This window comes from Rhinoraja longicauda, unplaced genomic scaffold, assembly GCF_053455715.1.
Source record: "Rhinoraja longicauda isolate Sanriku21f unplaced genomic scaffold, sRhiLon1.1 Scf000380, whole genome shotgun sequence".
Lineage (NCBI taxonomy): Eukaryota > Metazoa > Chordata > Chondrichthyes > Rajiformes > Arhynchobatidae > Rhinoraja > Rhinoraja longicauda.
The window spans coordinates 50,862-65,824 of NW_027601597.1; the positions used below are offsets into that span (position 1 = coordinate 50,862).

A 14,963-nucleotide genomic window follows, 5' to 3' on the forward strand; every position below is an offset into this window, starting at 1 on the left:
AATAAGGGACAAAAGGTGACGTCACCGCCCTGCGCCCCACGTGACCTCACCCAGCCAGCGGCCATGTGCTCCCGCTCCACCAATGGCGGCCCCCCAGGCCGGGAGGAGGGTTGCTACACAACCTCCGTTAGGCGGTGCACAGGCCCACACTTTCCGGGACTACAGCGGCCCCCGGCTTACAGTGTCCCGGCCTACAGTGTCCCGGCCTACAGTGTCCGGGCCTACAGTGTCCGGGCCTACAGTGTCCGGGCCTACAGTGTCCGGGCCTACAGTGTCCGGGCCTACAGTGTCCGGGCCTATAGTGTCCGGGCCTACAGTGTCCGGGGCTACAGCGTCCTGGCCTTCACTGTCCCGGCCTACAGTGTCCTGGCCTACAGTGTCCCGGCCTACTGTGTCCCGGCCTACTGTGTCCGGGCCTACAGTGTCCGGGCCTACAGTGTCCCGGCCTACAGTGTCCGGGCCTACAGTGTCCGGGCCTACTGTGTCCGGGCCTACTGTGTCCGGGCCTACAGTGTCCGGGCCTACAGCGCCGTCTGGGCCTAATATGGGACAAGAGCGGGACATACGGGACATCCCGGCTAATACGGGACAGTTGGCAACCCTAATCATGGCTGATCTATCTCTCCCTCCCATTCCCGCCCATTCTCCTGCCTTCTTTGCACATTCCCAGTCCTTTCCACCCGTCACTCTAATCTCATGTTTCATGTATCGTGCGGTTTATGACTGTTGGCAGACCAATTTCCCTCCTGGGATCAATAAAGTTCTATCGTATCGTTATGGTATGGTATCGTAAACCCTTGTGTAATATAGTGTGGTTACCCAGACGGTACGTACCAAGCCAAAGGTAGACGTATCACATACTCTGGCCCTCCAGTGCAGACACAGCAGAGAAACAGATAAAACCTGCAAATCAGAAGGAGAAGGGGACCATTTGTCAGCTTGTAGTTCATCTCTTTCAGTCAGAGAGTGGTGAAGGTGTGGAATTCTCTGCCTCAGAAGGCAGTGGAGGCCAGTTCGTTGGATGCTTTCAAGAGAGAGCTGGATAGAGCTCTTAAGGATAGCGGAGTGAGGGGGTATGGGGAGAAGGCAGGAACGGGGTGCTGATTGAGAGTGGTAGACAATAGACAATAGACAATAGACAATAGGTGCAGGAGTAGGCCATTCAGCCCTTCGAGCCAGCACCGCCATTCAATGCGATCATGGCTGATCACTCTCAATCAGTACCCCGTTCCTGCCTTCTCCCCATACCCCCTAACTCCGCTATCCTTAAGAGCTCTATCCAGCTCTCTCTTGAAAGCATCCAACGAACTGGCCTCCACTGCCTTCTGAGGCAGAGAATTCCACACCTTCACCACCCTCTGACTGAAAAAGTTCTTCCTCATCTCCGTTCTAAATGGCCTACCCCTTATTCTTAAACTGTGGCCCCTTGTTCTGGACTCCCCCAACATTGGGAACATGTTATCTGCCTCTAATGTGTCCAATCCCCTAATTATCTTATATGTTTCAATAAGATCCCCCCTCATCCTTCTAAATTCCAGTGTATACAAGCCCAATCGCTCCAGCCTTTCAACATACGACAGTCCCGCCATTCCGGGAATTAACCTAGTGAACCTAAGCTGCACGCCCTCCACAGCAAGAATATCCTTCCTCAAATTTGGAGACCAAAACTGCACACAGTACTCCAGGTGCGGTCTCACCAGGGCCCGGTACAACTGTAGAAGGACCTCTTTGCTCCTATACTCAACTCCTCTTGTTACAAAGGCCAACATTCCATTGGCTTTCTTCACTGCCTGCTGTACCTGCATGCTTCCTTTCATTGACTGATGCACTAGGACACCCAGATCTCGTTGAACTCCCCCTCCTCCTAACTTGACACCATTCAGATAATAATCTGCCTTTCTATTCTTGCTTCCAAAGTGAATAACCTCACACTTATCTACATTAAACTGCATCTGCCATGTATCCGCCCACTCACACAACCTGTCCAAGTCACCCTGCAGCCTTATTGCATCTTCCTCACAATTCACACTACCCCCCAACTTAGTATCATCTGCAAATTTGCTAATGGTACTTTTAATCCCTTCGTCTAAGTCATTAATGTATATCGTAAATAGCTGGGGTCCCAGCACCGAACCTTGCGGTACCCCACTGGTCACTGCCTGCCATTCCGAAAGGGACCCATTTATCCCCACTCTTTGCTTTCTGTCTGTCAACCAATTTTCTATCCATGTCAGTACCCTACCCCCAATACCATGTGCCCTAATTTTGCCCACTAATCTCCTATGTGGGACCTTGTCGAAGGCTTTCTGAAAGTCGAGGTACACCACATCCACTGACTCTCCCTTGTCAATTTTCCTAGTTACATCCTCAAAAAATTCCAGTAGATTTGTCAAGCATGATTTCCCCTTCGTAAATCCATGCTGACTCGGAATGATCCCGTTACTGCTATCCAAATGCTCAGCAATTTCGTCTTTTATAATTGACTCCAGCATCTTCCCCACCACTGATGTCAGACTAACTGGTCTATAATTACCCGTTTTCTCTCTCCCTCCTTTCTTAAAAAGTGGGATAACATTTGCTATCCTCCAATCCACAGGAACTGATCCTGAATCTATAGAACATTGAAAAATGATCTCCAATGCTTCCACTATTTCTAGAGCCACCTCCTTAAGTACTCTGGGATGCAGACCATCAGGCCCTGGGGATTTATCAGCCTTCAGTCCCATCAGTCTACCCAAAACCATTTCCTGCCTAATGTGGATTTCCTTCAGTTCCTCCATCACCCTAGGTTCTCCGGCCCCTAGAACATTTGGGAGATTGTGTGTATCTTCCTCAGTGAAGACAGATCCAAAGTAACGGTTTAACTCGTCTGCCATTTCTTTGTTCCCCATAATAAATTCCCCTGCTTCTGTCTTCAAGGGACCCACATTTGCCTTGACTATTTTTTTCCTCTTCACGTACCTAAAAAAACTTTTGCTATCCTCCTTTATATTATTGGCTAGTTTACCCTCGTACCTCATCTTTTCTCCCCGTATTGCCTTTTTAGTTAACTTTTGTTGCTCTTTAAAAGAGTCCCAATCCTCTGTCTTCCCACTCTTCTTTGCTATGTTATACTTCCTCTCCTTAATTTTTATGCTGTCCCTGACTTCCCTCGTCAGCCACAGGTGTCTCTTACTCCCCTTAGAGTCTTTCCACCTCTTTGGAATAAATTGATCCTGCAACCTCTGCATTATTCCCAGGAATACCTGCCATTGCTGTTCTACCGTCTTCCCTGCTAGGGCCTCCTTCCAGTCAATTTTGGCCAGCTCCTGCCTCGTGCCTCTGTAATCCCCTTTGCTATACTGTAATACCGACACTTCCGATTTTCCCTTCTGCCTTTCCATTTGCAGAGTAAAACTTATCATGTTGTGATCACTGCCTCCTAATGGCTCTTTTACCTCTAGTCCCCTTATCAGATCAGGATCATTACACAACACTAAATCCAGAATTGCCTTCTCCCTGGTAGGCTCCAGTACAAGCTGTTCTAAGAATCCATCTCGAAGGCACTCTACAAACTCTCTTTCCTGGGGTCCATTTCCAACCTGATTTTCCCAGTCTACCCAACCGTGATCACATTGAATGGCGGTGCGTACAGGCTCGAAGGGCTGAATGGCCTCCACCTGCACCTATTGTCTATTGTCTATTGATCTTAGAAAGACGCGGAGCACTCAAAGCTGGAGGCACGGTGGCGCGGCGGTAGAGGGAGTGGGAAGGGGGAGGTGGGTGTTGGGAGGGAGGGAGGGAGGGGATAAGAGGGGTTCAGGTGGATGGAGTGTGGGGGAAGGGAGGGAGAAGGGTGGAAGGAGGGGGAGGGGAGAGAGATGGGGGGAGGGGGAGGGGAGGGGGGAAGGAGAGGGTGCTGCACCAATGCAGGAGAGGTTTAGGCCCACCTGGTCCTGTGATGTGATAGTGGCGTCTTTACCTACAATACACTCACCCCCCCCCCCTCCCTCGCAACCCCGCGGCGACCAGCGTTCAGGGAAGGCCTCCAGAGTCGCCGTGGACAAGGCGTGTGCATGTTGCCTCTCCAGGGACACGCGGGCGCGGACGTAGGCCCGGATGAGGGGCGGGCAGCCGGCTCTGGTGTGGCCATCGACCGCCCGCTGCCTGGCCCGCGGGCGGCCATCTTGGCCAGGCCCAGGAGCAGGCCGAAGGTGAGACCCCGCCCACCCCACTCCCTGCCCGGTGTCCAAACACAAGGATCGTGGGACTAAAATGCAACCAAAACGTGAGGGAGCAGCCACGTTCAGAGACTCGTACGGGGGCAGCAACCTCTCGTGGAACCCGGTCTCTTCCCCACCGCAGGCGTGACAGGCGTGTCTGGTGCTCCCTTTGTTGCCTGGGGCTCCCGGAAGAGGACACGACAAGGCGGACAAGACGCTGGGAGATGGGCTCACCTGTCTCCGTAAAGCAGGGGCTTGTTCAGGCACTGGGTACAAGCCTCGTGGAACCAGTGTCGGCAACGGAAACATTGCAGCATCTTCACGTTCCACCTCAAGACAGGGAGAGAGAGAGAGAGCGTGAGAGTGAGAGAGAGAGAGCAAGGTAGCGCAGCGGTAGAGTTGTTGCCTTACAGCGAATGCAGCGCCGGAGACCCGGGTTCGATCCCGACTACGGGCGCCGTCTGTACAGAGTTTGTACGTGCTCCCCGTGACCCGCGTGGGTTTTCTCCGAGATCTTCGGTTTCCTCCCGCACTCCAAAGACGTACGGGTTTGTAGGTTAATTGGCTTGGTATAAATGTAAAAATTGCCCCTAGTGTGTGTAGGATAGTGTTAGTGTGAGGGGATCGCTGGGCGGCGCAGACCCGGTGGGCCGAAGGGCCTGTTTCCGCGCTGTATCTCTAAACTAAACCAAACTAAGGATGCATTTTACCACAACAGCAGCCACAAAGTGCTGGAGTAACTCAGCGGGACGGGCGGCATCTATGGAATGGGTGATGTATCAATAAAGAATAGGTGCAGGAGGAGGCCATTCGGCCCTTCGAGCCAGCACCGCCATTCAATGTGATCATGGCTGATCATTCTCAATCAGTACCCCGTTCCTGCCTTCTCCCCATACCCCCTGACTGAGAAGGGGAGGGTGTGGGCGGAGAGAGGGTTTGTCACCAAACAGGCCCTTGGACTCACCGAGTCCATGCCGACCAGCGATCCCCGCACACTAACACTGTCCTACGCACACAAGGGGCAATTGTACATTTATACCAAGTCAATTCACCTACAAACCTGCACGTCTTTGGAGCGTGGGAGGAAACCGGAGCGCCCGGAGAAAACCCACGCGGGTCACGGGGAGAACGTACAAACTCCGTACAGACAGCACCCGTAGTCGGGATGGAACCCAGGTCTCTTCCAGTTTTCTCCCCCGCCTAACCATTCTAAATGGCCTACCCCTTATTCTTAAACTGTGGCCCCTGGTTCTGGACTCCCCCAACATTGGGAACATGTTTCCTGCCTCTAACGTGTCCAACCCCTTAATAATCTTATACGTTTCGATAAGATCTCCTCTCATCCTTCTAAATTCCAGTGTATACAAGCCTAGTCGCTCCAGTCTTTCAACATACGACAGTCCCGCCATTCCGGGAATTAACCTGGTGAACCTACCCTGCATTTTCTGCGCTGTACCTCTAAACTAAACGTAAATGGTCCCTAATGTGTGTAGGATAGTGTCGGTATGTGGAGATCGCCAGTCAGGGGGTGTGCGGTGATTTTTTTTGACATTCAAGAGGAGGCTATTGTCCTGACACCAGAGTGCCAGATCAGCCACCTCCTCCCGGTAGGCCTTCTCATCGTTGTCGGAGATCCGGGCCACCACCACAGTGTCATCAGCAAACTTGATGATGGAGTTGGAGCTGAATCTGGCCCCACAGTCATGTGTGTACAGGGAGTACAGTAGGGGGCTAAGGACGCAGCCCTGCGGGGATCCTGTGTTCAGGGTGAGGGAGCTAGATGTGTGTTCCCCCATCCTGACCACTTGGGGCCTGGCGGTGAGAAAGTCCAGGACCCAGGCACACAGAGGGGTGCTAAGCCTCAGTTCCAGCAGCTTCTCAGCCAGTCTGGTGGGGACTATTGTGTTGAATGCTGCACTAAAGTCAATGAACAGCATCCTCACATAGCCCCCCTGGCTGTCCAGATGAGAGAGAGCGGTGTGCAGAACCTGGGAGAACCTGGTTAGTGTGTGTGAGGTCATCGCTGGTCAGTGTGTGTGAGGTCATCTCTGGTCAGTGTGTGAGGTCATTGCTGGTCAGTGTGTGAGGTCATCGCTGGTCAGTGTGTGTGGTCATCGCTGGTCAGTGTGTGTGAGGTCATCGCTGGTCAGTGTGTGAGGTAATCGCTGGTCAGTGTGTGAGGTCATCGCTGGCCAGTGTGTGTGTGGTCATCGCTGGTCAGTGTGTGAGGTCATCACTGGTCAGTGTGTGAGGTCATCGCTGGTCAGTGTGTGTGTGGTCATCGCTGGTCAGTGTGTGAGGTCATCGCAGGTCAATGTGTGAGGTCATCGCTGGTCAGTGAGTGAGGTCATCGCCGGTCAGTGTGTGAGGTCATCGCTGGTCAGTGTGTGTGGTCATCGTTGGTCAGTGTGTGTGAGGTCATCGCTGGTCAGTGTGTGAGGTCATCGCTGGTCAGTATGTGAGGTCATCGCTGGTCAGTGTGTGTGGTCATCGCTGGTCAGTGTGTGTGAGGTCATCGCTGGTCAGTGTGAGGTCATCGCTGGTCAGTGTGTGAGGTCACCGCTGGTCAGTGTGTGTGGTCATCGCTGGTCAGTGTGTGAGGTCATCGCTGGTCAGTGTGAGGTCATCGCTGGTCAGTGTGTGAGGTCATCGCTGGTCAGTGTGAGGTCATCGCTGGTCAGTGTGTGTGGACATCGCTGGTCAGTGTGTGAGGTCATCGCTGGTCAGTGTGTGTGAGGTCATAGCTGGTCAGTGTGTGAGGTCATCGCTGGTCAGTGTGTGGTGATCGCTGGTCAGTGTGTGAGGTCATCGCTGGTCAGTGTGTGAGGTCATCGCTGGTCAGTATGTGAGATCATCACTGGTCAGTGTGTGAGGTCATCGCTGGTCAGTGTGTGAGGTCATCGCTGGTCAGTGTGAGGTCATCGCTGGTCAGTGTGTGTCGACATTGCTGGTCAGTGTGAGGTCATCGCTGGTCAGTGTGTGTGAGGTCATTGCTGGTCAGTGTGTGTGTGGTCATCGCTGGTCAGTGTGTGAGGTCATCGCAGGTCAATGTGTGAGGTCATCGTTGGTCAGTGTGTGAGGTCATCGCTGGTCAGTGTGTGAGGTCATCGCTGGTCAGTGTGTGAGGTCATCGCCGGTCAGTGTGTGAGGTCATCGCCGGTCAGTGTGTGTGGTCATCGTTGGTCAGTGTGTGTGAGGTCATCGCTGGTCAGTGTGTGAGGTCATCGCTGGTCAGTATGTGAGGTCATCGCTGGTCAGTGTGTGTGGTCATCGCTGGTCAGTGTGTGTGAGGTCATCGCTGGTCAGTGTGTGTGGTCATCGCTGGTCAGCGTGTGTGGTCATCGCTGGTCAGTGTGTGTGGTCATCGCTGGTCAGTGTGAGGTCATCGCTGGTCAGTGTGTGAGGTCATCGCTGGTCAGTGTGAGGTCATCGCTGGTCAGTGTGTGTGGACATCGCTGGTCAGTGTGTGAGGTCATCGCTGGTCAGTGTGTGTGAGGTCATAGCTGGTCAGTGTGTGAGGTCATCGCTGGTCAGTGTGTGGTGATCGCTGGTCAGTGTGTGAGGTCATCGCTGGTCAGTGTGTGAGGTCATCGCTGGTCAGTATGTGAGGTCATCGCTGGTCAGTGTGTGTGGTCATCGGTCAGTGTGTGTGAGGTCATCGCTGGTCAGTGTGAGGTCATCGCTGGTCAGTGTGTGTGGTCATCGCTGGTCAGTGTGTGTGGTCATCGCTGGTCAGTGTGTGAGGTCATCGCTGGTCAATGTGTGATGTCATCGTTGGTCAGTGTGTGTGAGGTCATCGCTGGTCAGTGTGTGTGTGGTCATCGCTGGTCAGTGTGTGAGGTCATCGCTGGTCAGTGTGTGTGTGGTCATCGCTGGTCAGTGTGTGAGATCATCACTGGTCAGTGTGTGAGGTCATCGCTGGTCAGTGTGTGAGGTCATCGCTGGTCAGTGTGAGGTCATCGCTGGTCAGCGTGTGTGGACATTGCTGGTCAGTGTGAGGTCATCGCTGGTCAGTGTGTGTGAGGTCATTGCTGGTCAGTGTGTGTGTGGTCATCGCTGGTCAGTGTGTGAGGTCATCGCAGGTCAATGTGTGAGGTCATCGTTGGTCAGTGTGTGAGGTCATCGCTGGTCAGTGTGTGAGGTCATCGCTGGTCAGTGTGTGAGGTCATCGCCGGTCAGTGTGTGAGGTCATCGCCGGTCAGTGTGTGTGGTCATCGTTGGTCAGTGTGTGTGAGGTCATCGCTGGTCAGTGTGTGAGGTCATCGCTGGTCAGTATGTGAGGTCATCGCTGGTCAGTGTGTGTGGTCATCGCTGGTCAGTGTGTGTGAGGTCATCGCTGGTCAGTGTGTGTGGTCATCGCTGGTCAGCGTGTGTGGTCATCGCTGGTCAGTGTGTGTGGTCATCGCTGGTCAGTGTGTGTGGTCATCGCTGGTCAGTGTGTGAGGTCATCGCTGGTCAGTGTGTGTGGTCATCGTTGGTCAGAGTGTGTGGTGATCGCTGGTCAGTGTGTGTGTGGTCATCGCTGGTCAGTGTGTGTGTGGTCATCGCTGGTCAGTGTGTGAGGTCACCGCTGGTCAGTGTGTGTGTGGTCATCGCTGGTCAGTGTGTGAGGTCATCACTGGTCAGTGTGTGAGGTCATCGCTGGTCAGTGTGTGAGGTCATCGCTGGTCAGTGTGAGGTCATCGCTGGTCAGTGTGTGTGGACATCGCTGGTCAGTGTGTGAGGTCATCGCTGGTCAGTGTGTGTGAGGTCATAGCTGGTCAATGTGTGTCATCGCTGGTCAGTGTGTGGTGATCGCTGGTCAGTGTGTGAGGTCATCGCTGGTCAGTGTGTGTGGTCATCGCTGGTCAGTGTGTGAGGTCATCGCTGGTCAGTGTGTGAGGTCATTGCTGATCAGTGTGTGGTTTAGATTTTTTTTAGATTTCGAGATACAGCGCGGAAACAGGCCCTTCGGCCCACCGGGTCCGCGCCGCCCAGCGATCCCCGCACATTAACACTATCCTACACACACTAGGGACAATTTCTACATTTGCCCAGTCAATCAACCTACAAACCTGCACGTCTTTGGAGTGTGGGAGGAAACCGAAGATCTCGGAGAAAACCCACGCAGGTCACGGGGAGAACGTACAAACTCCGTACAGACGGCGCCCGTAGTCGGGATCGAACCTGGGTCTCCGGCGCTGCATTCGCTGTAAGGCAGCAACTCTACCGCTGCGCCACCGTGCCGTGGTGATCGTGGGCAGTGCGTGTGCGGTGATCGCTTGTCAGTGTGTGCGGTGATCGCTGGTCGGCGCGGACGCAGCGGGCTGCGTTTACCGGTGCGGGCTTGTGCGGTACTTACTCGCCGGGCCCACCGCAGTAACAGTAGCACTGCTGCTGGTTGGTGAGGTGCTGGGGGTCCCAGTCCAGGGACTCGAGCTGGTAGGGCAGGACTCTCTTCATCAGCCGCATAGCATTGGCGTAGGGACCCTTCTTCAACGCTCCCCCCTTCTGCGGGGAACAGAAACCATAATCATCATAATCACAACCACACTTTATTAGCCAAATATGTTTTGCAAACGTACGAGGAACGTCATTGGCCGTACAGTCACGCCAATAAAAAGCAACAGGACGCACAAGGTACATGTCAACAGTTGTACAGGGCATTGGTGAGACCACACCTGGAGTATTGCGTACAGTTTTGGTCTCCTAATCTGAGGAAAGACATTCTTGCCATAGAGGGAGTACAGAGAAGGTTCACCAGATTGATTCCTGGGATGGCGGGACTTTCATATGAAGAATGACTGGATAGACTCGGCTTGTACTCGCTGGAATTTAGAAGATTGAGAGGGGATCTTATAGAAACTTACAAAATTCTTAAGGGGTTGGACAGGCTAGATGCAGGAAGATTGTTCCCGATGTTGGGGAAGTCCAGAACAAGGGGTCACAGTTTAAGGATAAGGGGGAAGTCTTTTAGGACCGAGATGAGAACGTTTTTTTTCACACAGAGAGTGGTGAATCTGTGGAATTCTCTGCCACAGAAGGTAGTTGAGGCCGGTTCGTTGGCTATATTTAAGAGGGAGTTAGATGTGGCCCTTGTGGCTAAAGGGATCAGGGGGTACGGAGAGAAGGCAGGTACGGGATACTGAGTTGGATGATCAGCCATGATCATATTGAATGGCGGTGCGTACAGGCTCGAAGGGCCGAATGGCCTCCTCCTGCACCTATTGTCTATGTTTCTATGTTTCTATGAACCACAGTGACTCCTCCACATTCCTCACTGTGATGGAAGGCGAAAGAAAGTTCAGTCTCTTCCCTTCTTTGTTCTCGGGGGGGGCCTCGAACCTTCCGTTGATGGGACGATCTTGGCTCCCGTAGCCGGCGGCATTTGGGCCCTCCGCGTCGGGGCGATCAAGCTCCTGCATCGGGGGGGAATCTCAGCTCCCCCCGTGCCGGGCAATCTACCCCAGGTCAGGGCTGGTCGAACCTCGTGTGGTTTGGAGCTTCCCGACATCGGTCTCTACCCGAGACCGCCAGCTCCTCGATGGTGAAGTCGGCAGGCCGCGGTTGGAGCGTCAGTCCACAGTTCATCAGTCCACAGTTCATCAGTTCACCAGTCCACAGTTCACCAGTCCACAGTTCACCATTCCACAGTTCATCAGTCCACAGTTCATCAGTCCACAGTTCATCAGTCCACAGTTCATCAGTCCACAGTTCACAGTTCATCAGTCCACAGTTCACCAGTCCACAGTTCACCAGTCCACAGTTCATCAGTTCACAGTTCACCAGTCCACAGTTCATCAGTCCACAGTTCACAGTTCACCAGTCCACAGTTCATCAGTCCACAGTTCATCAGTTCACCAGTCCACAGTTCACCAGTCCACAGTTCATCAGTCCACAGTTCACAGTTCATCAGTCCACAGTTCATCAGTCCACAGTTCACAGTTCATCAGTCCACAGTTCATCAGTCCACAGTTCACCAGTCCACAGTTCATCAGTCCACAGTTCATCAGTTCACCAGTCCACAGTTCACCATTCCACAGTTCATCAGTCCACAGTTCACAGTCCACCAGTCCACAGTTCATCAGTCCACAGTTCATCAGTCCACAGTTCATCAGTCCACAGTTCATCAGTTCACAGTTCATCAGTCCACAGTTCACCATTCCACAGTTCATCAGTCCACAGTTCACCAGTCCACAGTTCATCAGTCCACAGTTCACAGTCCACCAGTCCACAGTTCGCTCTGATGGTAAGTCCACGCCCCGCGGTGGGACTCACGTCAAAACCACGCACGCACGCACGCTAACGCACGCACACTAACGCATCCCGGTTACATCCACGCCCAGGTGGTATGGGACAGGAACCACACGCTGTCCACGGGCGCTCTGGGGGATTTCCGGGACCGCTGGGCACCGCGGTGGGTGGAATGCATCCTGGACAAGGATTGACACGCAGTCGTTTAAAAGAGCGCAGAATAGTTAAGAACACTTGTTTTGAGATTCGGGTGATTTTTTTACGCTCTGTATTGTTTTGTATCATATATATTATCGCAATAAATGATTCCATTTATTTTTGTGTTAAATGAAAAACAACACCCAGATTTGCAACGCAGAGACCACGTTTGGTGAGACCGCATTTAAAATATTGTGTTCAGTTCTGGGCACCACGTTACAGGAAAGATATTGTCAAGCTGGAAAGGGTTCAGAGAAGATTTACCAGGATGTTGCCAGGACTAGAGGGTGTGAGCTACAGGGAGAGGTTGAGCGGGCTGGGTCTCTATTCCTTGGAGCGCAGGAGGATGAGGGGAGATCTTATCGAGGTGTACAAAATCATGAGAGGAATAGATCGGGTAGACGCACAGAGTCTCTTGCCCAGAGTAGGGGAATGGAGGACCAGAGGACACAGGTTCAAGGTGAAGGGGAAAGATTTAATAGGAATCTGAGGGGTAACCTGGTGGGTGTGTGGAACGAGCTGCCAGAGGAGGTAGTTGAGGCTGGGACTATCCCAACGTTTAAGGAACAGTTAGACAGGTACATGGATAGGACGGGTTTGGAGGGATATGGACCAAGCGCGGGCAGGTGGGACTAGTGTAGCTGGGACATGTTGGCCGGAGTGGGCAAGTTGGGCCGTAGGGCCTGTTTCCACGCTGTGTCACTCTATGACTCTATGGGTGGGCAGTCAAATGTGAGCGGAAAATATACAGTTAATGGCACGTTAATGAGGGCGTGCAGCGTAGGTTCACTAGGTTAATTCCCGGAATGGCGGGACTGTCATATGTTGAAAGACTGGAGCGACTAGGCTTGTATACACTGGAATTTAGAAGGATGAGAGGGGATCTTATCGAAACGTATAAGATTATTAAGGGGTTGGACACGTTAGAGGCAGGAAACATGTTCCCAATGTTGGGGGAGTCCAGAACCAGGGGCCACAGTTTAAGAATAAGGGGTAGGCCATTTAGAACTGAGATGAGGAAAAACCTTTTCAGTCAGAGAGTTGTGAATCTGTGGAATTCTCTGCCTCAGAAGGCAGTGGAGGCCAATTCTCTGGATGCATTCAAGAGAGAGCTGGATAGAGCTCTTAAGGATAGCGGAGTCAGGGGGTATGGGGAGAAGGCAGGAACGGTGTACTGATTGAGAATGATCAGCCATGATCACATTGACTGGCGGTGCTGGCTCGAAGGGCCGAATGGCCTCCTCCTGCACCTATTGTCCATTGTCTATTGTATCTCTAAACTAAACTAATCTCAGGCCCTCGAGTGCAGGTTTGTAGGTTAATTGGCTTCAGTAAAAGTGAAAGTTGTTCCTAGTGTGTGTAGGATAGTACTGGTGTACGGGGGTGATCGCTGGTTAGTTCAGACTCGGTGGGCCGAAGGGCCTGTTTCCGCGCTGTATCTCTAAAGTAGAGACCCTGGTTCCATCCTGACCTGTGGATTTGCCTGTATGTGTTTGTACGTTCTCCCCGTGACCTGCGTGGGTTTTCTCCAGGTGCTCCAGTTTCCTCCCACATCCGAAAGACGCGCAGGTTTGTAGGTTAATTGTCCCTGGTGCGTGAGCGAGGGGGATGGGGGGCAGTCGGTGGGAATGTGGAAAAGGTTTACATGAGATCGGTTTGAAACGGGTCTTCAGTTTAGTTTAGAGATACAGTGCGGAAATAAGCTCATCGGTCACACCGACCAGCGATCCCCGCACATTAACACTGTCCTACACACACTAGGGACAATTATACATTTGTGCCAAGCCAATTAACCCACAAACCTGCACGTCTTTGGAGCATGGGAGGAAATAGCAGGAACGGGGTACTGATTGTGGATGATCAGCCATGATCACATTCAATGGCGGTGCTGGCTCGAAGGGCCGAATGGCCTCCTCCTGCACCTATTGTCTATGTTTCTAAACCGAAGATCTCACAGAAAGCCCACGCGGGTCACGGGGAGAACGTACAAACTCTGTACAGACGGCACCCGGAGACGGGATCTCAGGCGCTGTGAGGCAACAACTCTACCGCTGCGCCACCGTGCCGACCTGAACTGTGAACTGATGAACCGTGAACTGATGGAACCGAGAACCGGTGAACTCTTGAATGGTGAACTGATGAACTGTGGACTGATGAACTGAGACTGATGAACTGAGACTGATGAACTTTGGACTGGTGAACTGTGGACTGATGAACTATGGACTGATGAACTGTGGACTGATGAACTGAGACTGATGAACTGTGGACTGATGAACTGTGAACTGATGAACTGTGAACTGGTGAACTGTGGACTGATGAACTGTGAACTGATGAACTGTGAACTGATGAACTGTGAACTGATGAACTGTGAACTGATGAACTGTGAACTGTGGACTGATGAACTGTGAACTGATGAACTGAGGACTGATGAACTGTGAACTGGTGAACTGTGGACTGATGAACTGAGACTGATGAACTGTGGACTGATGAACTGAGACTGATGAACTGTGGACTGATGAACTGTGGACTGATGAACTGTGAACTGATGAACTGAGAACTGTGGACTGGTGAACTGTGGACTGATGAACTGTGAACTGATGAACTGTGAACTGATGAACTGTGAACTGTAGACTGATGAACTGTGAACTGATGAACTGAGGACTGATGAACTATGAACTGGTGAACTGCGGACTGGTGAACTGTGGACTAATGGACTGATGAACTGTGAACTGATGAACTGTGGACTGATGAACTGCGGACTGCGAACTGATGAACTGTGGACTGATGAACTGATGAAATGTGGACTGATGAACTGTGGACTGCTGAACTGTGGACTGATGAACTGTGGACTGATGAACTGTGAACTGAGACTGATGAACTGTGGACTGATGAACTGAGACTGATGAACTGTGGACTGATGAACTGTGGACTGATGAACTGTGGACTGATGAATTGTGGATTGATGAAATGTGGACTGATGAACTGTGGACTGGTGAACTGTGGACTGATGAACTGTGGACTGATGAACTGTGGACTGATGAACTGTGGACTGATGAACTGTGGACTGATGAACGGTGGACTGATGAACCGTGAACTGAGGACTGATGAACTGTGGACTGATGAACTGTGGACTGATGAACTGTGGACTGAACTGTGGACTGATGAACTGTGGACTGTGAACTGGTGAACTGTGGACTGATGAACTGTGGACTGATGAACTGTGGACTGATGAACTGTGGACTGATGAACTGTGAACTGATGGACTGATGAACTGTGGACTGATGAACTGTGGACTGATGAACTGTGGACTGATGAACTGTGGACAGGTGA

General features: G+C 52.2%; 1 protein-coding gene across 1 annotated transcript in view; it reads right to left on the bottom strand.

The window, feature by feature from the left end:
• Positions 1-815: 815 nt before the first annotated feature.
• Positions 816-14,963, bottom strand: part of LOC144590895 (PHD finger protein 1-like) — a 53,861-nt gene continuing 39,713 nt past the window's right edge. Inside the window, exons 5-7 of the mRNA XM_078395258.1 lie at positions 9,544-9,692; positions 4,437-4,532; positions 816-903 (exon numbers count right to left, since the gene is read on the bottom strand). Coding sequence (XP_078251384.1) covers positions 816-903; positions 4,437-4,532; positions 9,544-9,692 — 333 coding nt within the window. The remainder of the gene's footprint in view (positions 904-4,436; positions 4,533-9,543; positions 9,693-14,963) is intronic.